The 25,948-nt window shown below is 36.5% G+C and overlaps 1 protein-coding gene across 2 annotated transcripts in view; it reads right to left on the reverse strand.

Annotated features, from left to right (window-relative positions):
* The window catches only part of LOC118206022 (vascular endothelial growth factor receptor 1-like), a 152,675-nt gene that overhangs the window by 107,087 nt on the left and 19,640 nt on the right, over window positions 1-25,948 (reverse strand). For both annotated transcript variants that reach the window (XM_085826658.1, XM_085826657.1), the window contains exon 5: window positions 22,265-22,413. In XM_085826658.1, coding sequence (XP_085682784.1) covers window positions 22,265-22,413 — 149 coding nt within the window. The remainder of the gene's footprint in view (window positions 1-22,264; window positions 22,414-25,948) is intronic.

The raw sequence follows: 25,948 nt of genomic DNA on the forward strand, positions 1-25,948 counted from the left end.
ACTTCATCTACGCATAGAAGAAGAAGCGGTGACACAACAGGTTCATCAGTTAAGACTTTCACTTACTTATGATTACGTTACCTTCTCTCAAGAACAGTTTGAGAATAAGACCTCCCAACTTCATATACACCCAGCAATCAAGGGTATTGGAATTCACCTCACGAAGAACCCAGCATATGTGGCACCATCCGGCTACATCTCCATCTACACAGATGGTTCTCGTATTGACGAAAAGGTAGGCAGCGCCTTTGTCGTGCTCAGTGAACAACAACAACCCCTTCACCAATGGCAGATGCAGCTCAGCACTGAAAACAGCGTTTTCCAGAGTGAAGCACTCGCCATTCACGAGGCCATACGCTATCTAACGAATAATAAAATCTCCAAAGCCTTAATACATACAGATAGCCTGTCTTCTATGCAAGCAATTGCCAATTCAGAACATACCTCCCCGCAAATAGCAGGCATTCAAAAAAGTCTACGTGAAAATGCTCACAATCATTACGTCATAAAATGGATTAAAGCGCACACAGGTATTTATGGCAATGAACTTGCAGACGGCCTGGCAAAAGACGCCGCCACTGGGAACAACATATCTACAGTACAGATCCCATGGCCTACCTCATATCTAAAAAAGACCTTACGGCAAATTGTTTGCAATAAATGGCAGCAGGAGTGGACGAACAGCTTAACCGGCAGAAGAACTTTTTACTTCAAGCCAAAAGTAGATTTACAAAGACTTATCGCCAGTCCCCTCTTGGTACGTTACATATCCGGTCATGGCCCCTTCCCACAGTACTATCATCGACACGCTATCACCAGCACTGACGAATGCATCTGTGGCGAAGAGGGCACAGCAGACCATTACATCACTGCATGTCCCCTTACAGAGGACCACCATATTGCCATTCCTATAACGGATAGGCAGGCCTTCTGCAGGTTCCTCGTTAAGCATAAGCCAACAATACGCCAAATCACTGCCGTCATGTCAAAGCTAATGATGACACTTGGCACAGAATTGTGTCAAACTGCTTAATGTAACTTATGGTGTCAAGCAGCATAGTGACTACTACATAGGAATCACAAATTTATGCATGTACTATGCCTATTTTTCACATCAGACTATTTATATACAGACTGCAATCCAATCTGCAGATTACCTTTCCTTGTGCAATTAGTAATGTTACAATATTTCAACATAGTGACCTTTTCTGCATGTATATTACATGCAAATTAATATAACCTGCATTATATAATAATGTGTGTAGTATGTGAAATGCATGTTTGTAATATGCACTATGTAAAACTTGGCACAGAATTGTAAGAAACTGCTTAATGTATCCTTCAGTAATTGTAAACTGTACTATTTAATGTGTGTAATATGTACCATGCTAATATTGTAGTAATATGTACCATGCTAATATTATTATATTATGTACCATGCTAATATACTAAGTAATTGTAAACTGTAAATGCGTGTAATATGTACCATGCTAATATTCTAAGTAATTGTAATCTGTAAATGTGTGTAATATGTACCATGTCTCAGTAATTATGTGTAATATGTACCATGTCTCAGTAATTATGTGTAATATGTACCATGTCTCAGTAATTGTGTGTAATATGTACCATGCTAACACTCTCAGCACTTAAACTTAAGCACTATGCAATCTCTCACTAAATGTTTAATGTACTATGAAATGTGTGTTATATGTACCATGCAAGTATCAATTAATATTATTAACTATTAATGAACTTCTTAGTAAATATAATCAGTCTTATGTAATGTATGTACTATCTATCATGCAAGTCTGTAAATAATAATGAATGCATAATGTTAACCTAAGTACCTAATTAAGTATGATTACGTAAATATGAACTCAACGGATGCAACGTACCTTAAACATAAGTTATATTCAATTTCCAGGTAAACGCAATATATAGTATGTAATGTGTAAAATATATACCATGCAATATGAATGTTTATGTATCATACAAGCCTGGATTTGCAAGTCTGAACGTATTAAGTACTTTAAAGACAAGTATTCATCAATCACTCAATAAATGTAAACTGTACTATAATAAGCAAGTAATATGCACCATGCAAGTATTAATTAATATCATAAACTATTAATTAATTTCTTAGTAAATGTAATCAATATTATGTAATGTGTGTACTATGTACCATGCAAGTCTGTAAACAATAATGAATGCATAATTATGTTTAATTAATATTAAAATATTGAACCTTGCGGATGCAACGTACCATAAACATAAGTAAAAACAATTTCTGAGTAAATGCAATATATAGTATGTAACGTGTGAGAATATGTACCATGCAATATGAATGTATATGCATCAAGCAAGTTTGAATAGGGTATAGAACATATAATAGTCATGCAAGTCAGAATATGGTAATAGGTAAATGCAATTCTGCAAGTCTGAACATAACGAAATTAAGTACTATTAAGTTTCTCAGTAATTGTAATCTGTACTATTTAATGTGTGCAACATGTACCATGTTAATATTATTGTAATATGTAACATGCTAATTTTCTCAGCAATTGTATTTTTTTTTTAATTGTAAATTGTAAATGTGTGTAATATGTACCATGCAAATATACCCCATGTCTCAGTAATTGTGTGTAATATGTACCATGTCAATATTCACAGTACTATTTAATGTGTATAATATGTACCATTCTAATTAATTAGCATGCACTATTTAATGTGTGTAATATGTACCAATGTGTGTAATATGTACTATGCAAACTGTAAATAATAATTAATGCGTAAAGCCAACCTATGTGCTAACCTAAGAACCAAACTATACATATTTATAGTAAGAATTGAATCAAAGAGGTGTAAAGTACCTTAAACATAAATATTAAGTACCCTAAACAAAAGTATTAATCAATCTGTCAGTAAATGTAAACTGCACTATGAAATGTGTATGATATGTATGATATGTACCATGCAAGTATTAATTAATATTATTAATTAATAATTAAATTCTTAGAAATGTAATTTGTATTATGTAATGCGTGAACTATGTACAATGCAAGTTTTCTCAGTAAATATAAGCTGTACTATGTAATGTATATAATATGCACCATGCAAACCTGTAAACAATAATGAATGCGTAGTGTTAAACTATGTGTTAACCTAAATACCTAAGATGTAAAGTACCTTTAACATAAGTATTAATCAATCTCTCTGTGTGTAATATGTACCATGCAAGTCTGTAAATAATAATGAATGCATAGAGTTAATCTAAGTATCTAATCATGTATAATTAACGTAAATATTGAACCTTACGGATGCAAAGAACCTTAAACATAAGTCATATTCAATTTCCCAGTAAATGTAATGTGTAATATGAAATGTGTGAAATATGTACCATGCAATATGAATGTAAATGCACCATGCAAGTATGAATAAGCAAGTCCGAATATGGTACGGCATGTGTAAAAGGCGTGCAAGTCAGAGTATGGCAATATGTACCATGCAAGTCTGAATGGGTAGCGATAACCCAAGTACCTAATTATGTCATTCTAGATAAGGGCGGGCGTGGTGCTCATACCAATTAACCGTAACGGTAGAGGGATGGTGCCCACGTCCTCCGTCACTCACTCACCTGTCTCCAGCGAGACCCCTCAACCTTCTGAGGAGACGCACGCGTTTTTATCGCTCCGCTTATTGCCTGCTCATCTTGCAGAAATATTGTGCTAAAGCATACAAATTTCGCATTATCGTTAAGAGGAAGATCTAAGGATTACAAAGATACCAGATTTGTGATAGAGAGATTGATAGAAAATGATTTATGAATTTTCAGATTGTTCAAAACTCTGAAATGGCAAAAGTATTGTAATTACGCAAGCTACAACTTTCCACCGTTCTATATGAGCCGCCGCTCATTGGATCTTCAAGCAACTTTTACCATCGGATGTGTAAGCTTTCCAGGAGCATTTTAAGACCAAGCTCAAGTCGTTCTATTAATTAGGGAATTTAATATTATTAAATTTGCGATTTTACACACGGTGTGGAATGCGATTGTGAACTCTGACCTTGAGCAAAAGGCCGTTGCACTCGTCTCCCCCTCCCCAACGGAATTCGCTAAGGAGTGACCGCAAAGAATGCTTCAAAAATAGAAAAGTGGGCGTTTTCATACACAGTGTTTATGGTAGAACTAATTAGTGTACCAAGAGAGGGCTAGCATTTTTGATCTCTGCTCATCGAGACGGATCCAAGTTTCTTTATCTGATGATATTCTGACTAGTGGTTCGCAAATTACGACTTTTTTTTTTTTTTTTTTTAAAAGCTTAATTATTCATCTTAGTGTGTTACATCAGTTCTCACAGCGTTGTGTGTATCATGGTGAGTGTGTTGACATCAGTTCTTACGTTCTTACAGTGTAGTGCTCATTAGTGCGTTATAGTGATCTGTTCTAATTGTGTTGTGCCTTCGCTTTTGGATTACCTAATTCAACAGATGAAATACATAGAAGATAAACGACCAAGGATTTCCCAGCTGAAAAGAGCAATTCACATAGCAGTGTGACATAGCAGTACGAATCAGAAACTTCGGTTTTCTCAGCTGAAACCAACAATTAACGTAGTAGTGTGAGCTAATTTGTGATACAATGATAGTGTTGTGCGAATACAGTGTTCTACAGCGTGTGTGTGTAGTACTCAGCACTATTAGTGCTTAATAAATATTATTGTGTTTACTTCATAGAGAACAAAGGAAGCGCAGAAGAAGCCCTGCAATCAGGGTAGGATTGTTTTAATTATCCGGTAAACAAAATATCCGATAATCCTACGAGCAATAATTAAGATTGCATTACATTTACACAATAGCAGTCACCTAAATAGCATCAGGGTAATAATAGCTGTTTAAAACTTATGATTTTGTGCGTTCAATTAGGAGCTGGTAAATTAGCTGCGTATTCATTCCTTAATCCTGTATACCACCCTCCTAAATATTAGCAGTTTTGCAAGGATTCGTTTCAGTGATCGTATCTTGTATATTTTTCTGTTTTATACATTTAACTATACTTATATTTGTGAGTGTTTATATATCAGTAAATGCTGGTATGTGGTGTATTATATTTCTAGCTGTGCGTTATATAACTATGGCTTACAATAATTTAACTAATTAAGTATTTATGCTGATATTTTGTGTTATATACTTCTAGCTAATAATAATAATTTAATTGATTTAGTTTTTATACAGAGAATAGTTTCAGCGCTTATATTCTGTGTGATATCATGTTCTATACCTTTATTATGCGGCCCATAGACTTTTTCATTGATCTTTACTAATTAAGCAGTGTACAGCGCTACTGCTACTTTATTAATTGAGCAGTGTGTTACCTGTCATATTTGATTGAGCAGAGTATTTGTCATATTTAATTCAGTCATATTTGATTCAGTGATCGTATCTTGTATATTTTCCTGTTTTATACATTTTACCATACTTATATCTGTGAGTGTTTATATATCAGTAAGGGCTAGTATCTTGTGTAATGTATTTCTAGCTTACAAAAATTTAATTAATCAAGTTTTCCCCCTAATGTGTTGTATAATTATATAATTCTGGCTTACAATATTTTAGCTAATTAAGTATTTATGCTGATATTTTGTGTTATATACTTCTAGCTAATAATAATAATTTGATTGAATTAATTTTTATACAGAGAATAGTTTCAGTGCTTGTATTCTGTGTGATATCATGTTCTATACCTTTATTATACGGCCCATAGACTTTTAATTGATCTTTACTAATTAAGAAGTGTACAGCTCTACTGCTACTGTTTTAATTGATCAGTGTGTTACCTGTCATATTTGATTGAGCAGAGTATTACTTGCATTACTTGTCACTTTCCCAGATTGAGCAGAGTATTCCCACTTTCCTGATCGAGCAGTGTATGACCAGTGCTTATGTATACTTATACAACTTATCTAGCGGCATTTCTACACTGGTAAATACACCAAAATACCCCTTGATTGCTATACTCAACTTCATCATCACCCATATTCCTTCCAGCACAAACCAGCACTATGCCTGATGCAGAAGCGTCAGTGCGCCTTTGCAAATTCGACGCAGCAACAATCGTATTAACTGAAAGTCTTAATTACGAACAAAAGATTAATACACTCTACGAGAAAGCCAAAGACACTGGCACCAGTACAAAAAATAACAAGTACCTGTTACCGACAGAGCAAAGAAAGAAACTATTGGCCATTTTAGAGGCCTTCCGGACTCTACCCACCAGAGGACCTGCTGCCACTCCACCTCCAGCTAAAACCAACACAGGTGTTAATACTGATTCAGGACTTTCCTACTCTCCACCTCAACCAACAATACACCCAGCAGCAGCTCCGGTTATCGAGCGTTCCTACGCGCAAGTGGCATCACATTCTACGAAACACACACTTCTTATTTACGCAAAAGAAGACAGAAGACTCGAACGCCACAAGGAAAGTACTAAAGGAACACCTGAACGCCAAATTCCCTCTCCCATCACTAGGTGTAAAAATACACTCAGTTAGAAATATCCAGAAGGAGGGGATTGCTGTTGACTGCGCTACCAAAGAGGATCTCACCCACCTCACAAAGACACTAGAAAGCACGCAAGGCAAACAATTTGCCAAAACAAAACTGCCAGCAGTCATACTACCTAGAGTCGCAATCCACGACGTAAAACTAGACGTCACCAAGGAGGACATTGAACGGGCACTAGGCTCTGAACACAACCTTACCAGCAGCACTACAAAAGTCTTATACCGGCTAAAAGATAAAGCAAATGGCGTCAAATGGGTGCTGGAATGTCAGCCATCAGCCTTCCACCGCATCATGCAATACCCCAGATTGTATCTTGGCTGGAGAGTGCACCGCATTGCTGAATTCTTCAACACCAGACGATGCTTCCAGTGCCAGGAATTCGGGCACACGCAGCAAGACTGCAAGAACAAAGTCTACTGTGCGTACTGCTCCGGAAGCCACAACGTCAAGAACTGCAAATCCGGGACGGCCACCTGCATCAACTGTGCAGATTATAACTACAGAAGTAATTACAAAATATCCTGCGCCCACCCCGCCTATGACATCTCCTGTCCCACCTACAGCAGGTGCGTTGAAAGAATCAAATGCAGCACAACCTATGAGTAATAGCACTGCAGACATCCATCAATCTATGCCTACAGACCACAACAACCAAGTAACATTTAGCCCCATAAAATGCGTCCAGATTAATCTACAAAGAGCGCAGGCAGCGACATCTCAAGCAGTCGCTCATGCAACATCCTACGATGCAGATCTACTCCTGATACAGGAACCTTATTGTAGAGAGGGTCAAGTAGCAAGCCTTCCCATATCGTGGAAAGTTTATCAGCGTAAAGCAGAAACTAACGAAAAATCCCCCAGAGCCGCAATAGCATGCACCAACCCATCCTGGTCTCCAATAGTCATCAAGCAAGAACGAGACTTCGTTGCCATCTTACTAGCATTCAATAACGCACAGTACATAATAGCTTCAATTTACTCTTCCCCAACGGACAGTATCACTGGCACCACCTCATACATTCTTGACACCATACAACGATGCCCTTCAACCCCTCTGCATCTTAGTGGTGATTTTAATGCGCATAACACCATATGGGGATATGCAGATACTACGACGAAGGGACAGGAGCTTGAGGACTTTCTGGCAGCCAATAACATTCATCTATTAAATACATCCGATTCCCCACCTACATTTGATAATACCTATCATGTGGGCTGGCCAGATCTCACCCTCTGTTCAAGCAGCATCGCAAACCTAGTGCAAGACTGGACTGTGGTCGATGATGAGAGCTGCTCCGATCACAAATACCTTCACTTTCTCATAAACTGTGACACGAAAATCACAGTCCTACGTAGGTACAGGCTTCCAGGCAACAAGATCCGCCCCCTCAGTCGCTCCTTCACACGCATCTTAGGTAATGAGGAAAACAACCTTGCGCTTCACAACAGCCCAGAAGGCATGGAGATTTTCACAGACCGACTACTTGAAAACCTTAAAGCAGCCTGTAGTGAACTACTCCCCACACGCGCAGCGAAGAAAATACAAGGAGTTAAGTGGTGGACGAAAGAGCTCAGACAACAACGGCAAAAATGCAGAGCTATCAGACGCCGCATACGTTCCACCACCAATGAAGACAGAAAAATCCAACTATTGGCGACATTCCGCAAGGAGCGAGCTCTTTACAAAAACAACATACTAGCGGCCAAAATTACCAGTTGGAGGAAATTTTGCACCGAAAACAGCAATCCGTATGGAATCCTCCACAAGCTAGCCTCAAGTAAAATATATCAGCCAGCTCAAATCTTCATGCAGCCACCAAATACAAGCAACGACAATCCAGTACAAAATACAGCCACCACAATCCTTAACGAAGTCTTCCCCACAGACAACGCGGAGGAAGATACGCCAGCACAGAAAATTGTTCGCATGAATACCAACATCCCACCGACTCCACATGATATACCATTTAGTGACAAGGAAGTCAAGCAAATTTTCCAACACCTACCCCTGAAAAAGGCCCCCGGTCCAGACGGCTTGGACTATAGCATCATCAAAGTTGCCTACAAAGCACGTCCCTCCTTCTTCTACAAATTCTTTAACCAACTGTTTGACAACCAAATATTCCCGCAGGCATTCAAGAAAGGACAAGTTGTCCTATTCCTGAAAAAGAATAAAAGCCCGCAAGACCCGCGCTCTTTTGCCCGATATGCCTTTTGCCAACCCTGGGCAAAATTTACGAGAAATTAATTGTTAACAGACTAAAATATCATCTCCATAGCAACAATAATCTCAGCCCCAGGCAGTATGGCTTTGGCACTGTTCTGTCCACTACGCATGCCCTCTGCAAAATTCGTGAAACAATTCAACGCAATAGCACCACAGGTTTCCATACAGCTTTCATATCCATTGACCTCCAGAGTGCGTTTGACACACTCTGGTGGCCAGCGATAAGACAGGCCCTCCGAGACGCACAGTGTCCATCCAACCTCTTCAGCGTTTTTAGTAGTTATCTAGAGAATCGTAGTCTTCTCATAGTCATCAACAATGACACTACCTTCAAAGTGCAAGAAAGAGGATGTCCCCAAGGCTCTTGTGCTGGACCGATTCTCTGGAATTTAACATTCAACTCTGTACTGGATGCAAACTGGCCACGACATACAAGTGTCATCGCCTACGCAGATGACGCAGCTCTTCTTGTCAAAGGTCGCACTCGTGCGGAGCTCGAGAAAAACGGCACCGAAGTCTGCTCCCTCCTCGCCAATATCTGCAGCAACTTAAAGCTTACAATCTCTACCGCAAAGTCATCAGCAATAATAATACCCAAAGCAGGCACGAATCCAACGCGCCGCCTCTGCATCAAACTACAAGGAGCCAACATAAAGATTGTCCAAACGCTAAAATACCTAAGTGTAATCTGGGATAAAAAACTAACCTGGATCCCTCACATCCAAGAACTAAAAAACAAAACATCAGCTATAGCCAGAAAGGCCCGCGCCTTCCAAGGTAAAAACTGGGGTCAGAATCATCATATTCAGAAGATCCTCTACCATGTGGTAGCTGAAAAAATAGTCTTGTATGCTGCTGCCCTATGGGCCCAACCGATGGGAGGACGAAAGATCAAACATCTTACATCTCTTCAACGACCATTCGCCCTGAATCTCTGTAAAGCGTACCGCACCACAGCCACCAGCTCAGCGACAGTCCTTGCAGGGCTCATTCCACTCCACATACGGGCAGAACAAGAGGCAGTGTACACCACCCTCATATACCTCCGCAAAGATGCAACATTTGGCAACATAACATACAGCCCTCTGCAATTTCAAAGCCCAGGTAACACTCTTCACACTCATCCTGCACGTAAAGGCACAGGAATAAGAATTAACATCTCACGGATACAGCCACTGTCAATGACGCGAGTTTCAAGGGATACGCAAATATACACCGATGGCTCTAAGCAGGAAGATGGAGTAGGCAGCGCCTTTGCACACTATGACAAAGGAAGAATCATCCATGTATGGAAAGGACGCCTTGACTTAAACAACAGTGTGTTCCAGGCGGAGGTGCAAGCAATTATAACCGCGGTAGATCACATTTTCAATAATAATATAGAACGGGCGAAAATTTTCACTGACAGTATGTCAACGCTTCTAGCACTAGATAATCACAACCACACCTCGCCCTTGATCATCAAATTACAACAACTTTTACAGCGCAACCCGCAGAAACATCTCTCCTTAACATGGATCAAGGCACATGCAGAAAATGAGGGGAATGAAGCAGCTGATAGCCTGGCCAAGCAAGCAGCCACTGATTCAGAAGCTGAAAAAATCACAATCCCAGCCCCTCCTTCCTACCTCAAAGGGCTATTACGGGGTCAAGGCTTAAATCTTTGGCAGGAAGACTGGATGCACTGCACAACTGGAAGACGTACATACAGCTACCTCCCGAAAGTCAGCACTGAACGCAACATTGCAATAGCTCCTCTTACGGCTTATATTACGGGACACGGCCCATTCCCGACCTACTTCAATAGACATGGCATAACAACCACGGACATATGCGCCTGCGGAGCAGAAGGCTCCCCAGACCACTATGTTTTTGAATGCCATCTGACAGCAGGAAATCACCTCCCTCTTCCTATCAACAATAGTGAAGCTTATCACCGCTTCCTTATAAAGCACAAACCGGCAGTAAATACAATTTGCAAAGTTATTAACAAGCTCAAGAGAATGGGCCAAGATTTGTGCTCTCCTCATTAACCAAAACTCTCAAGACATGATACACTAACTAAGTCAGCATGCAGTTCCACATTCTCAGACACATAAGTCTACTCCTAAAATTTACATAAGTCCCTATTACAGACACCTTTCAAATAATGTACAATCAAATGTATTTAACATTTCCTCTTCTGTATATGCATAATACTTAATTTTTTTAATTTTTATTTATTTATTTTATTTTATTTTATTTATTTATTTATTTATTTTTTATTTTTATTTTTTATTTTTTATTTTTATTTTTTTTTCCCTATGAGCCTGTAATTTGATCTTATTATTTTGTAACTGTATTTTTGTATCTGTATATTTAATTTGTATTTTTATTAGAATTTTATTGTGAATGTGCAAAATTACCACAGCAAATTGCAACAACAAATGTCAAAACGGTAAAACGAATGCAATCTGCCCTTGTATGGCCATGTAAATGATCTTGTTAACATCCTAAAAAGCTCCCGAGGCGGCCTCTTGAGGCCCCAGGGAGTTGTTCCTGGTTAGTGGAGGGCGCGGGACACATGCCTGTTTACCTCTGTTAGACATCAGGCGTCCCCGTCCTCCGTTACCAACCAACCAACCACCTGTCTCCAGCTAATACACTTGACGAAATGTGGTATAGTATGCCATACTGTTTATATACAATAAATATATTTTTTGTATTTGCTTTCCTTCATGGTGTTGCAATTTTAATGGTCAGCAGTGGATATATCTTCAAGCTTTGAATAAGAAATATCTCATTCTAAATTAATTAGCTCTATTTATTGAATTTTTGGTGAGTTTCTCAAGTTCGCTTTTAAAGGTAATAAAAATAATGTAAAGTAAATTGTAAGTAAATGAAATCTTAGCAAAAGTGTATTTGCAACAAATCCGAAATTAAAATGTAATTAATTACTCGTAGCATAAAATTATTTTAATGTAAGCATTTCAAGCAGATTATAAAAAAAAAAGCTCTTTTATTTCCGGTATTTAAATTCGTGAAAGTACATGCTTCAGACAAAAAAAGGAAGGGGGGGCAGTTTCACATCTCCCGCCCTACTGGGACTAGGGACGAAATTTAGCTTGCGTTTTTCATGTCTCCAAAGCGCGACTTAGGATATATATCAGATTTATATATAGCATGTTTCTAACACAAGTACTTTGACATAAAAATCGGGCATTTTCTGAAATGGCATACGATTTTATTCCATATTTTGATTCAACGACACAGAGTATGCCCAAATATTAAATTTTGTACAATTTGGCGAGAAACGTACCAAGAAATTTTAAAATTTACCTGTTTTCAGTTTGCGCCAAGAATAATTCACTTGGTGAAATCCTTAATTTATAGTAACCTCTCGTCCTTTCTCTTTTTTCATTGAACACGAGAGGAAAATAGGTGCATCTTTCTTACTTTCAACTAATTTTATCAAAAGGAATAAAATACACTTTGCGTTATCATCACTTATAACAAATATGCCAAATTTCAGAACGCACAAATATAAATTCACGTACGCCTTTGTAAATTTTTGGTAAAAAAATCTAATTTTTGCAGTATACATCTTTTTTAAGGCAATGGTAAGCATTTTATAGGTTATAATTCAAAACTTTTTCCGAAACATTTATGAAAATACCCACCCAAAAAAAATTTCAAAAAATAAATCAAGAAATATCTATGAATTTGATTTGAACTGAACCTAAATTTCAAACTGTGAAAGCAAGAATGACGTAAGTTTAGTAGAAAAAAAGATATTAATAAATATTGTTACGAAATGCACAGGCGCGGTAAGATGGCTTCCCCGCAAAGCAGTTTTAGGGTTGCCATAAAACAGCAAGGAAGGCAGGGTTGACATATTTGGCGACAAAATTGGCGATATGCCATGGACGGATGGAGAACCTTCCGGAACGAATTTTTACCGGTTTAGCCCAGAATGTTCTCAAACACAAGCCGAAAGCTATATAAATCCTGTTGGTCCGCAGTGCGAGTTAGTGTGTGCCTCGTCTAGAGGGCGAGATAATGTGTCTCATCTAGTTAGTTCGTGCGGAGACGATCGAGTTGATCGTCTCAGCACGTACAGCAGGCCAGCGAGTGCCGAGTGGGTCGTCGAGTGCATCGAAGAAGAGTCTTTTTGTGTATCGCGGTTAATGCATCATCGAGAGAGCGTGTTAAGCTTCGGGAACGAATTAACCGAAGAGTCGGGAGCTGTGCTCTGTGTGTCTTGATGTGCACCGCGAGTTGTAGCAAGGAGAGTCTCGAGAGTGCGTGGAGTTCCGAGAACGATCAAGCAGAGTCGGGAGCTGTACTCTGGTGCTTTGCAGTGAACTTGTCTCCAACGTTATTGCCTGACAGTGTGAAGGCTGTGTCGCTGATTGTTCCAGCATGTTTATAGTAGATCTTCGACGACTGTAAAAGTATTTTGGAACTGTCCTGATTGATATTGGTAAATAAAGTGTGTTTCGATACTTCATCATCAAGTGTCGTCGTTATTCACTCCAAATCCACACGAAACCCGTACGAACGTGAAGGAAGAAAATAACGTAACAATTGGTGTCAGAAAAAAAAACCGTAACAATATATACCGAATTAAATCAGCACTTAGGAGCCAAAATTTTGACACCTAATTTTATAAAAACTACTTGTGCGATTTTTAGAAAACTTGGCATTTTGTCATGATTTGAGTCATAGAATCGAAATGTGGCAAAAAAATAGCTATGTTACTAGTAAAGTATGAAACGCCGGGCTTCTTCTATACAATGCCTAGGCATTCTATACAAGGCCGGACGTTTTTAAGCAAAATATGAAATATAAGAATTATTACACACTTTCCCTAGGCATTGTATATAATACCTATGCACTCTGTAGAATGACAAATGCTCGTTAGGTAATGTATGAAAAATAGGTCATGATAAAACTATTATTTAAAAGACGTTCATTCCTCAAAAATACAATTGCTAGTTTGGAAAATTATTGAAGGAATGCCTTTAAGAAACTGTCATTGCAAATATGTAAAAAAAATATTGAGGTGATCTTGATACAACATAGTAAATTTGTATTTTCTATCTGGCTTAACTGGGAATCGGTAAGACTAAGACTAGTCTTTTAAACTGCAACCTTACGGCAAATGCAGGGATTATTAGAACCTTTCAAACTACAAAACCACCATACCGTACTCGTCCTTTAACAGAAGATTTTCCGACCTTACCAACAAATATCTTTATTTAAACTAAAATTATTACAAACAAAAATTTCATATTGCAATCATCTCGATTACAAAAACATAATACATAAAAGTAACAATGCAATAAAATCCAATCTATGGATAACAATATATACAATATATACATAATAATTTAAATATACAATAGATTATTTGCACAAAGTAATTAATTTTATACAATCAATATTTTCTACAGAGACCGTATAAGAATACCTTCTTCAAAATCAGTTATAATTTTCATTATTTCTGTAAATCCTTTTTTAGATTTTTTGTCTAAATGTTTTCACAATATCAGAATTCATAACACAATCTTGGTAAAAACTTAAACTATTTATTTTTAAATAAATCGCAATTTATAACATGTTCCACATCAGAATCATGTTCACCACATTTGCAATTAATAAATTTTATATTGAACCTATTGTAGTATGCAAGTACATGAGCGTGAATTTGTTAGGAACTGGGTGAAATACCCATTTCCAATACATCTCTTTTTATTAGATTCCTTTTGAATCATTATCCCAATTATCCTGCCAAATCACCAAAATTTTATTCTTTATTATATTTTTAAAAGTAACGAAATAAATAGGAAGAAAAACATTAACTTGATGTTTCCTTCTAGCCTAGCCCACCAGCGGCCGAGCGGTAAAATCGCTGAACACTGGTAGTTCGGTCCGAGGTTCGAATCCCACGAACGGGCTGGCTGCATGGGCGTTTTCGTGGTTTTCCCCATGTGTAAGTGGTCCCATGTGTGTCCCCAGTTTCCCTTAGAAAGTCCTCCACGAAGGCATCCCTCCCCTTAGACAGATAGCCCTCGTGCGCTTTGCCGTATTCACAATACACACTTGTAGCCTGTTGCATATAAATCAGCTAGTTCGTTTCCTTCGTGGCCAATATGACCTCACGTCTAATCCAATGAAGATTAATTTTTCTTATCTTCAAATTTTCTATAAGTAATGCATGAGCTTCAGAAACTAATTTAATATATGATTTTCCAGATACTATAGAGCTTGAATTGCACTTTGACTATCAGAGAAAGTATCAACATCTTCATTAGAAAATTTTCCTAAAATCCATTCCAAAGATCATAGAATGGCAAACACTTCTGACTGAAAATCAGTAGAATTATCACTTAAACGGTATTTTTTATTAACACTTAGTTCTCCATTTGAAATAGCAACAAAGAGCAACCCGCTCTTTCTTCTAACTTAGAACCATCCGTAACCATTTCGTAACCTTCACGAATGGGATTTTTCTTGTCCCAAAAATTATCTTTATATAATGCAGGATGATAAACATTAACTAATTTGGGAATCTCAATATCTGAGATATCAACTGACAAATCTTTAGTATAGTCTTAGGAATAGTCTATACTTTGACCATGCTTCAAATTAAATAAAGTAAAATATAATCATTTTGAGCAAACAAATAGATTGGCTCACTTAATGTGAAGAGACAAGCATTAGACACTGTTCGAAAACATTTGGTTATAATTAACATTGCTAGTCTTTGAATTTGGACCAACATATTGTTAATTCTTACATTATTTTTGTACCAAGCAGCCATTGCGTACAAAATTTTCCTTTCAATTCCTCTTATGTAAAAGATTTTCTTTATCTTGCTATTTAATAAATTTATAGCAAGATAAAATAATAAAGAATAAGATAAAGAATAAAGATTATTTAAAATAGTAGTAGATTACTGTACCTTAATTCTTCTGAGGTGAGGAATAAAAGTCATTTGGTCGTCGATCAAAATCCCAGGGTATTCAATTTCTCGAACACATTTTAGAGAATGCCCCTCAAGCCGACCTCTCGGAAGAGTAATCATTTTACCCTTCTTAGCTATTTCCATTATAGCACATTTCTTATAATCAAATTTTAATTAAACTTTTCTCGACCAGTTACTAATCAATTCTAAGGTATGATCAATGCCTGTATCTAAAATATGTCTACCACTTGCGGAAACAATGATTATGATTATGATATAGACTTGTAACTTATCATTTTCTTTAACAGGTAATTCAAACATTGAGTCACAAAGAATATTCCACAATAGCGGTCCTGAATTAGAACCTTGAAAGCAACCTTTACTGTAATATCTATAAAACATAAATTTCCTTCTTGAAAAGATACAGATCTGGGAATTGGTAAGATATACATGACAACGAGAATTAAATTCAGAGTCATAAGTTTGACATCAGTGCCCTCTTTACCTTTTTGTTTTTCTGGCAAAGCTCACATAGATGCTTATACAGTTCAATATCATTAAGTGTAACGTTTTTTGTACTTGGTTGAAAGTTCTTACAACATTCTGTCACGTCGTCCGTATCCAGTACTCAAACGAATTTTCATGAATTATGGGAAATAACTCAGCTTCCGCGATGACGCATACTTTACAGTACTGATACTTCCTTTAACTGGATAAATGAATCTACTTTTGTTTTTCACAAACATCACATCCTAGCGATTCAGCAGCAAGTAGTTCCATGGTTCCTTCTTTGTAGTCATTTTGACTTATTTACATCATTTATTAACTTCCGGTAAGTAGTTTCGGTTTTTCGAAACGAATCGGAAATGTATTTCGTAATTTACCGGTTTCTCAATTGACATTCTATAGAACGCCTAAGAAATGTATGACATATGAATCGGTTCATACATTGCTGACTAGTTTTAGGCATTATACAATGCCTAGGCATCCTACAGATGCCTAAGCCGGATTTTTAAACCTTGCGGGTAACAAGTCTATTACTTCAGGAAAAATCCGATTTTGTGTCAGAATACTCTACGTTAGTATTCTGATACAAAATGCTGTATATAAATAACATATACTATATCCAAGTCGCGCTTTCGGCGTGGGGGATGAACATGAAAAACGCGAGTTAAATTTTGGCAATTGGCCCAGTAGAACCAGGGTGAGATACACCTTTTTTCTGTGTGTGTGTAATTAGGGCAAAGCCTCGAGGGCTATCTGCCTAAGAGGAGGGATGCCTTCGTGGAGGACTTTCTAAGGGAAACTGGCTCGTATACACGTTACACATGGGGAAAACCACGAAAACACCCATGCAGCCAGCCCGTTCGCGGGATTCGAACCTCGGACCGAACTACCAGTGTTCAGCGACTTTTACCGCTCGGCCGCTGGTGGGGCGTGTACAAAGTGTACTTAACTACATGTTTCTCGCTATTTTTACGTTAAGTGAATTGTAGTGTGCTGCTACTTTTGACAATATATTTCTCGTTGTTTAGCAATGTCATTTGATTAATTTTATCGAAATAACCATTGACAGCGTAATGATGCTACGTGAGGCCAAATGCAATCGATAATTAGGTTAATGCTAACAACTATTGAATATACGAATAATTCTGTTTTTGAGGAAAAACCAGATTGAAATATTCTGGTAGTAGAAATTTACTTTTCATTAACTATGCCGAATGCATTTAGTAAAAAATAAACAAAAATAAACAAAAAAATCTAAAATGTTTCAGATTTTAAATTACGTCCAAAGGAGCGTTTTTTAAACATTTTATGCCTTACCTTTATTTATTAAATACCAAGTTCTTCGAGCTTAAACCATAAAATTCAGTTCAACAGCAAAACTGCCAAAGGATTTCGAATAAGCAAAGACACTCAGCTCACAAGACGACGAACCAAAGCACCCACAGCTCTTCTTAGTCCACCACCAAACCACCGCTCTTCTTAGTCCACCACCAAACCACCGCTCTTCTTAGTCCAGGTTATCAAGAATGGCATAGCCGAAGAAATATTTCATGTTTCAAATCTACTACTCTTTGTTGTCACAGTTGAAAAATACGTATCCGAGAACCAGATGCCACAGTACTATAATTGCCAAAAGTGGCACCATTCTTCGGAAAATTATCTCTTTGCTCCACGCTGCATAAAATGCTCACTTGATCATAAAACAATGGATTGGCTTACCAAAGGAATTCTGGGATAAAGATTCAAAAGGAAGGTATACCTATAGATTCTTTAAAAAAGTTAATAAAAAGAGGTGTATTGGTAATGGGTTTTTTGGCCCAATTTTTAACAAATCATACACATGTACCATTGTATTATAGTAGATTTAATATTAAATATTTGAAGTGTCTATGTGGCGAACAAGAAGCTGATGTTTAGCATGTAATTTTATGTGACCTGTTGAAAAATAAGTGGTTAAAATTCTTACCATGTTTAAATAGAGAAAAAGATATTGTAAAAATATTTCAAATTGAAATATTTAAAAAAGGAATAATAGAAATTATGAAAATTATTACTGAGTTTGAAAATGTTATATTTGAGCAGTCACTGTAACTTATTTATTATTGTTATAATAGAAGAAATAATATGTGTACAAATAATCTATTGTAAATTATTTTATGTTTATTTTATAAATATTAATTTAAGTAAATTCAAGATGAATTGTTATGTATGAATTATTTCTTTGTATTATTTGTATATAAAAAGAGAAATTGTAATTGATGTAATTTATTCTGTTTTGTAAAAATGTTTTGTTTAATAAAGGTATTTGCTGGTGAGGTCGGCAAATTTTTCCTTAGAGTACGAGTACGGTATGGTGGTTACATAAAAGTTTGAAAGGTTCTAATAATCCTTGCTTTTGCCGCAAGGTAGCAGGTTTAAAATATCAGTCAGTCTTACCAAAGGAAGGATGGAAGAGCCAAAGTGTGCGAACTGTATAAAAAAGTCACGTGGCCTCATACCGTGGATGTGAGAAATTCCCTAGGACTAGACATAATTCTCAAAAAAAAAAAAAAAAAAAAGGGGGGGGGGGACAGCACAGTCAAAAAAAGGGCATTTCATTTGCAAATATGGCAAAAAATCAGGCGCGTATGTTTAATGAAAATCTCAATTCGAATACCCAAAATTCGGCTTCTGCTGCACAAAACGAGCCCTCAAAGGCTACTGAAAATACGAGTATTAAGTTATGTAATCTCAATAATGCTTTGAAAAATCTGAAATCACATGAAAATGTTATGCATAGTACTCAGGAGAAGTCACAAGGCTCTGAATTTTTAGGCTTTATGAGAAAAACTCCAACAAACAAACTCCAACTGCTTTATTTGCCGCGATTAACCTGCGAAATCGCAGGTTGTGTTCCGGCTATCGAACTTTGGTGCTTCTAGGAGCGCTGCAGGTAAGGAAATGCCGAATGTAGTTCTCGTGGAGACAGGATAGCAGATGCAAGATGCAGGGGGTGTGACCAATGTCACGTGATGAGCGATAAGACATCTGGTTGGCGATGATGTATCCAGGCATCGTCGCGCTGTAAATCTGAAGTTTTACAATAGTTATACATAAAATAGTACTAAATCAGTTCATAAAAGGTGTGTGTTGCAGTCATAAATGCAGAAAATAAAATACGATTCCAAAAAGTAAAATAGTATATACAGGAAAAATATAAGTAATATCTTGTGGGCGTGGCTGTGTGTGTCACATGATCATCCGGCTAAGATTTCTAAACATCATTATTTACAAGTCAAATAAGTTTTTCAGAGTACTACATACTTAAAAACACAAATTATGTTGGAAAATCCTGGTTTCCACTGAGTAGAAAAGCGGCATATGGACGGAGGTGCCTGTCCTCGTGTAAAATTTCATAGTGAAATAGGTTGAAAATGTCCATATGTTGGCACTCCTTAGCGGCGTCATAAAATGGCTTTACGAGAAATAATCTGAATTCAATAATATACTAGGAATCAATAATATTAGACTAGTGAACAATGTGTTAAAAATTATTTACCAAAACTAAAAGAATTATATGTCATCCAGTTGATAAACTTTTTATATTGTATGAAATTGTAAATGAAATTCATAATAATGTATCAGGTTAGTAAAAATATGCCTCTCACTGTTATTGCTTGGAACGCAAATGGATTGCTCCAAAACGCTTACCAGCTTAAGGAATCATGCCAGTTTCCGGGATTCGAAGCCGAGCCCTTGGGTACAGTAGTACGTTCGCCTACCACTATATCGTCTGAGCCTTCTTGGGAAAGGGGATAACCTCTTAACAGCCTACAAAATCTTTGATTCACCATCCTAGCCTAAAGTTTCACGTCATTTATATCAGTTCAATTCCTGTATAACATTTTTTTTTTTTTTACTTTGAAAGCCTATTTAAATAAATACATGTAATATATATTGTATTTTTAACTTGAAAGATAGTTTGAAAAGAATTAATATTAAAAAAAATTAAAATCTGAAACATTTCAGAATTTAAATTACGTTCAAAAGGAGCATTTTTTTAACATTTTATGTGTTACCTTTATTTATTAAATATCATGTTCTACGTACCCAAACTATAAAATTCAGTTCAACAGCAAAATCGCAAATTAATTTTAAAATAAGCATATCTTTAGAATTTCCGATACAGAGTCTTGTGCGCTGGAGATAAAAATGTCTTTTTCCATACAGTGTTGCCATTACTCGCTTTGAAATCCTTTAGTTTGTTCATAAAAAAATCGTTAAAGTGTTAAAAAATATAAAGTCGATAATAAATTTCAAATTCAAATTAGGGCTTCCACATGCCCGTATTGTATGGGAGATTACGTTATGCAAATTGGGGTGGCTCTAGGTACCGTTGTTTTATCACAATGCGATAAACATACATATATTCATGCATATTCTTCATTATTTAACTTCTCTAAATGTAATACAGGGCGATAATATTTGATGGCAATTATCTGAAATGTAAAACAACGCTTATCGTGAATCGACGCAAAATGCCAAAACGAAATTAATAATCCTTCTGGGCAAATTGCCCCTTTGGACTACAAATTTCAAACATTTCAGTTGAGAAGGTTATTAAAATTTAATAAATCATAATTAAATTTTAGATCTATGTTAAAATATTGTTGCGTGCGGACAGGCTCGTGTTAGATTGAATGCACAAGTCCGATAATAGATTAATAAAATTTATTCCTATTAAAAGAGTTATACTAGAACGCTGGAATTTTCCTCAGAGATATTCATACAAGTATTCACAACATCACGCAGTATAATCAGTAGTTAAAAATACTACGCAATGCAAGGGTATCTAAAACGAAGCTGATTGAAACACAGAACTAAATCACTAACACTGATTGAAACTCAGTTCACACAGAACTAATCAACTCGCAACAACAATAACTAAGCAACTGACATAAACGCTCTCTCTCCGCCATTTATTCTTGTACTATTTGCTTCTGGAAATTACTGGAAAGCAATAAGAGGATGGAATTACGGTTACAGCTAACATAGTGATCAGTTATATTTATTCAATTTCAATACACTTCTTCATACAAATTACTGAAATAGCCATTTACACAATGTTAAATGCACGTGCTCCTTCATTTTTTACTTTTCCAACAAAGCTTTCTCTTAACAGTGTCGACCTACATTGAACGGGAACAATTTTACAACAATTTTAATTATAATTCTATTAAAAATATCTAACTCGATACAAAATTCGTAACAGTATTTTAATTGCGAATGATATTATTGTCAAATTATTTTGAGAATGCGACAAATGGGAAAATTGAATAAAATTATTTCGAATATTAGTGCGGAAAACGATATAAAATTTATATGAATTCAGAAAATATTAGAAGCGATAATTTTCAGTAGGTTTTCAGCAAATAGTAAAATCATTAATAATTGATGAAAACGATATAAAATTTATATTAATTAAGAAAATATTAGAAGTGATAATTTTCAGTAGGTTTTTAAGGAAATATCAAAATTATTAATGATTAATTTTATTGCCACCTTCTTGCCAATGACAATGATTAAAAATTGCGGAGTGCCTATGGTTCAAAACCATGTACTTCCTCATCAGAATTACATAAAAGCGAGCAGAAATAGCATAATTGCATAAGTAGTAAACTTGATGCTCAATAGAGGGAGAGAAAGTTTAGGGATAGCGACAATTTATAAAACTTAAGAATACATAATTTTTCGTAAGTTTTTAATTTTCAATCTTTTTTTTTCGTTTAATATGTTGTTCAATTAATACTACAAAAATAGCAGTGGACAAACTTGATCGCATAAGCTGCGGTTACCTAATTCGTATTGAGTTTTAAATAATTCATTATTTCCATTTTCTTTACAGAAAATTAAATGAAATTTTAAGGAAGATTCACAGTATTTCTTTTCTGCAGAATACTAGAAAATTAATAATAAATTTTTTGCTTCTTTAAAATTAATAATGTAATGAAAAATTACAACTCAAATATGTTACTTACATCTGATACAGGATAAGCCCAGCGTGGCTCACCAATCATTGTTGAAATTTCAACCTTGATAATGCAGATCATACTGAAATCGGTGTCCAATAAAACATATTCCGTACCTTGAGCATCAATATAAATTTCAGGTATTTGTTGAGTAGCAGCTGAAACGAAATAATAAATGCAATTTTATATTTTAAAGTAAAAATTAAAAAATCTCATGTGTACACCACATGGCTTCCTTGTGCAGAATATTAAATTATACGCATTTTTTCCTACATTTCATTTAAACTTAGTCCCTCAAATTTCATTAGAGATACATTTCTCATTCAATTAATTCAGTTCTCACTTCATGGCAAGGAAAAAGTATATGAAAACTCAAAATATCTTCGTTAAAATTGAAAGATATAGAAAAAAATGAAACACCAAATACACTTATAAAATTAAAAACAATTTTTTGTTTAAAATTACAATTTTTAAGCAATTCGGCCAGGAGGCAGATTTTTCGGTGCAAAAAACTAAATTTTTCCTTTTGGTCCCACTGGTCAAAAAGACACTGAAAATGCAGGAAGACTTAATTCACTAGTCTGTTAAGTTTCAAATGCAAACAAATATGGCTGCTATGGTAAAAAAATGGCTTAGCCTCACTTAAATAACTTTTAGATTGTTAATAATTCTACAACTACTGCATGTAGATCAACTAAAGGTATAAAAACCTTAACCGGAAGAAACGAATGACATAATTCAATCATTTTTTAAGCAAAAAATGCACAATTTACCAACATATAAGAATGGTGCGGCGGATTGCAACCAAAATAGGAGGTGGACAATTACATAACATAGCAGTCCTATATATCCTATATACAGAATTTCAACGCTCTGAGATTACTTGTTCTTGAGTTATGTGAGATACATACGTACGTACGCACTGACAACCACAGAAAGAATCTCTTCTGAATCCATTTTAAATGAGTTTTATAATTCGTTTGGGAAAAAAAGAGTTCTTTACGTACATTTGTCATCGAAAAACGACGTTAAATTGAATTCGATAGAGGTCAGAATGAATATTTTCGTTGAAATATGATAACCAGAATTTTTTGTGATTACAATACTTCCTGTACAAGGATGTAAAAAGAAAAGGAAAGAATAAGCTGAAAACGTGCAGATTTTAAAGTTGCACAAGAGGGTTAGTCAAGGGTTTTTTTCCTCTCGTCTAGCTCGCAATTTTGGATTCACTCCTAATGGCAGAACGTTTTTATCTTTTTGACTTTATTTTTCAACACCACTTTCTTCTTACTTATGTCACATAAAATTCAACAGCAAAGTTACGAACTTTTCAGATCATACGAACGAGACAAAATAATTATGAAATGTGACAGTCATCCTAAGAATATCATCAAAAAACTAGGAAATTATGATTTCACAATTGAACAACGCCTCAAGAGGCCCCGCACCATTCACCATAATAGTCGGTGGTAATGTATATGTTTTCGTTTTCTTCTTAGTTAGCCAAGATTTTACTTCATTTTCTTTACTTATAGATTTACTTATCTAATTACAAAGCGCTATAGACTTTGTGTGTAAATAGTTTTTACATTTGTGAAACGTTTCAATGTACTGCAAATTGTGTTTTTCATCATTTTACTTGCCAATTCTTGCTTATCAAAAGAATAATTTTTATGAAATTTTAAAAATGCCTTACAATACATCCTGCAAGACATGGCGCAACCAGAGCTCCAGTCAACTAAAATGCTTTTGTTCACTACTAATAAATGGCGCCACAGGAGCACCTCATATGTTCAAAGTTTACTTATTCTACGGACGGCGGCACAGGAGACTCCGTCGCTAGTAATCTCTGAGTTCTAACACAGCATGTGTACAAGTACTTCCATATTATTGGATACAACTTACTCGATTCTTCAAGCATTTAAAAGTCAAGTACCATATATTGGTAAAGGCCGTTAATGGTCGATTGCCTCTTACTAAGTGATAAGACATAGACAAACCTTTCAACAGCAGCTTTCCTTTGGAATTCCTGAAACAGTAATAAGTGCTGCTATACACTGACTACCAATAAGTATTTCGACACCTATGCAAATGACGATATCTGCGGTTCTACGTTACGTCACGGAATCCGCTGGTATATATCGTGTAGGAAACAGCATCGGCTTTAGTCGCATGCAAGATGCCTCGCAGTTCGGAGCTCTCTGATTTCCAGAAAGGTATAATTATCGGGTATCACAAAAGCGGCCGATCCTTAAGGGATACATCTAGCGATCTGAGGTACCCAAAATCGACAGTGGCCTATGTGATTAAGAAGTGGAAGGTGAGCGGTGATTGTCGGAATATGCCCCGAGTCGGCAGACCAACGAAACTGGAGATAGAGACCGACGAGTGCTGTCCAGAGAAATTCGGAAGAACCGCACCCAACCGATGGCCCTCATCCGCGAGGAGTTTCAACAGGCATCCGGGAATATTGTTTCAATGAATACCATCCGTAAGGAAGCACATCTGCTTAGGTTTCACGGTCGTGCTGCTGTCCATAAGCCTTTGATCACAAAGTCCAATCGCGCTGCTCGGTTAATGTGGTGCAAAGCACATCGAAATTGGACCGTAGATCAGTGGAAAAGGGTTCTTTGGAATGACGAATCAAGGTTCACCCTTTACCGTTCGGATGTTAGGGTCTGGGTCTGGCGTCTACCTGGAGAACGTCTCCTGCCAGAATGCATTGTGCCAACAGTCAAGTTCGACGGAGATGGAATTATGGTCTGGGGGTGTTTCTCCTGGTATGGGCTGGGACCCTTGGTCCCCATTCATGGTAAGCTCAACTCCGATGCCTACTGCACTATTTTGGATGGCAATGTGCTTCCTACGTTGTGGCAGTTTTACAGGTTGGACCACTGCTACTTTCAGGACGACAATGCCAGTTATCATGTTTCGACGTTAACCAAGGCTTGGTATGGTGCCAATGTAGTTCATCGAAAGGACTGGCCTACCCAGAGTCCAGACCTGAACCCTATCGAGAACCTCTGGGACGAGTTGCATCGCCGAATTCAGGGGTGCACTACCCGTGCAAAATCGGTGAAGGAACTTCTATGTCTTCTCCAAGCCGAGTGGAAAAAGACTTGTGGAAAGTATGTCCCTGAGGGTCCACGCTGTAATTACCTCTCGTGGAGGCTCTACCAACTATTGATTTTGAATAAAGTTAGTTTTTCTTTTCTATTACAGATGTCCAAATACTTATTGGTAGTCAGTGTACATTTATGCAGAAGGGCTATATTCTAAAACCTCACTTTTGCGTCGAATTCCTTTTGCTGTCTTTTGCTTCACTTTACAAACAACTAGACGCTGAAGTGGACAGCTACCTAAAATGGTTATTATGAAAAGAAAAAATATATGTATAATATTTTTTATAAATCCAGATAGTGTCATTTCATTGGTGCAGCCGGCAATAAAAACACAAAGAATTGCGTTCATTGCGCTAAATTTCTGACTTAGGCAGATTAAATATAAAAGAAACTACCTTACGCTTCACCAAATGACAGCATACTGAGGTGTGGAAGTTAGAAATATTTTATGCCGACTTCGGATTGGAATGTTGATGTCAGCAAGTTACTCTGTTCAAAACACCCTCCTTGTCAAATTATTGTTTTTGAGAATTATGTCAAATCAAAGAATGCCCATCGTGGTAAAAGTTTA

Source organism: Stegodyphus dumicola, chromosome 11, assembly GCF_044657685.1.
Source record: "Stegodyphus dumicola isolate Sdum_Otavi_A_Nest chromosome 11, ASM4465768v1".
NCBI classification, from domain to species: domain Eukaryota; kingdom Metazoa; phylum Arthropoda; class Arachnida; order Araneae; family Eresidae; genus Stegodyphus; species Stegodyphus dumicola.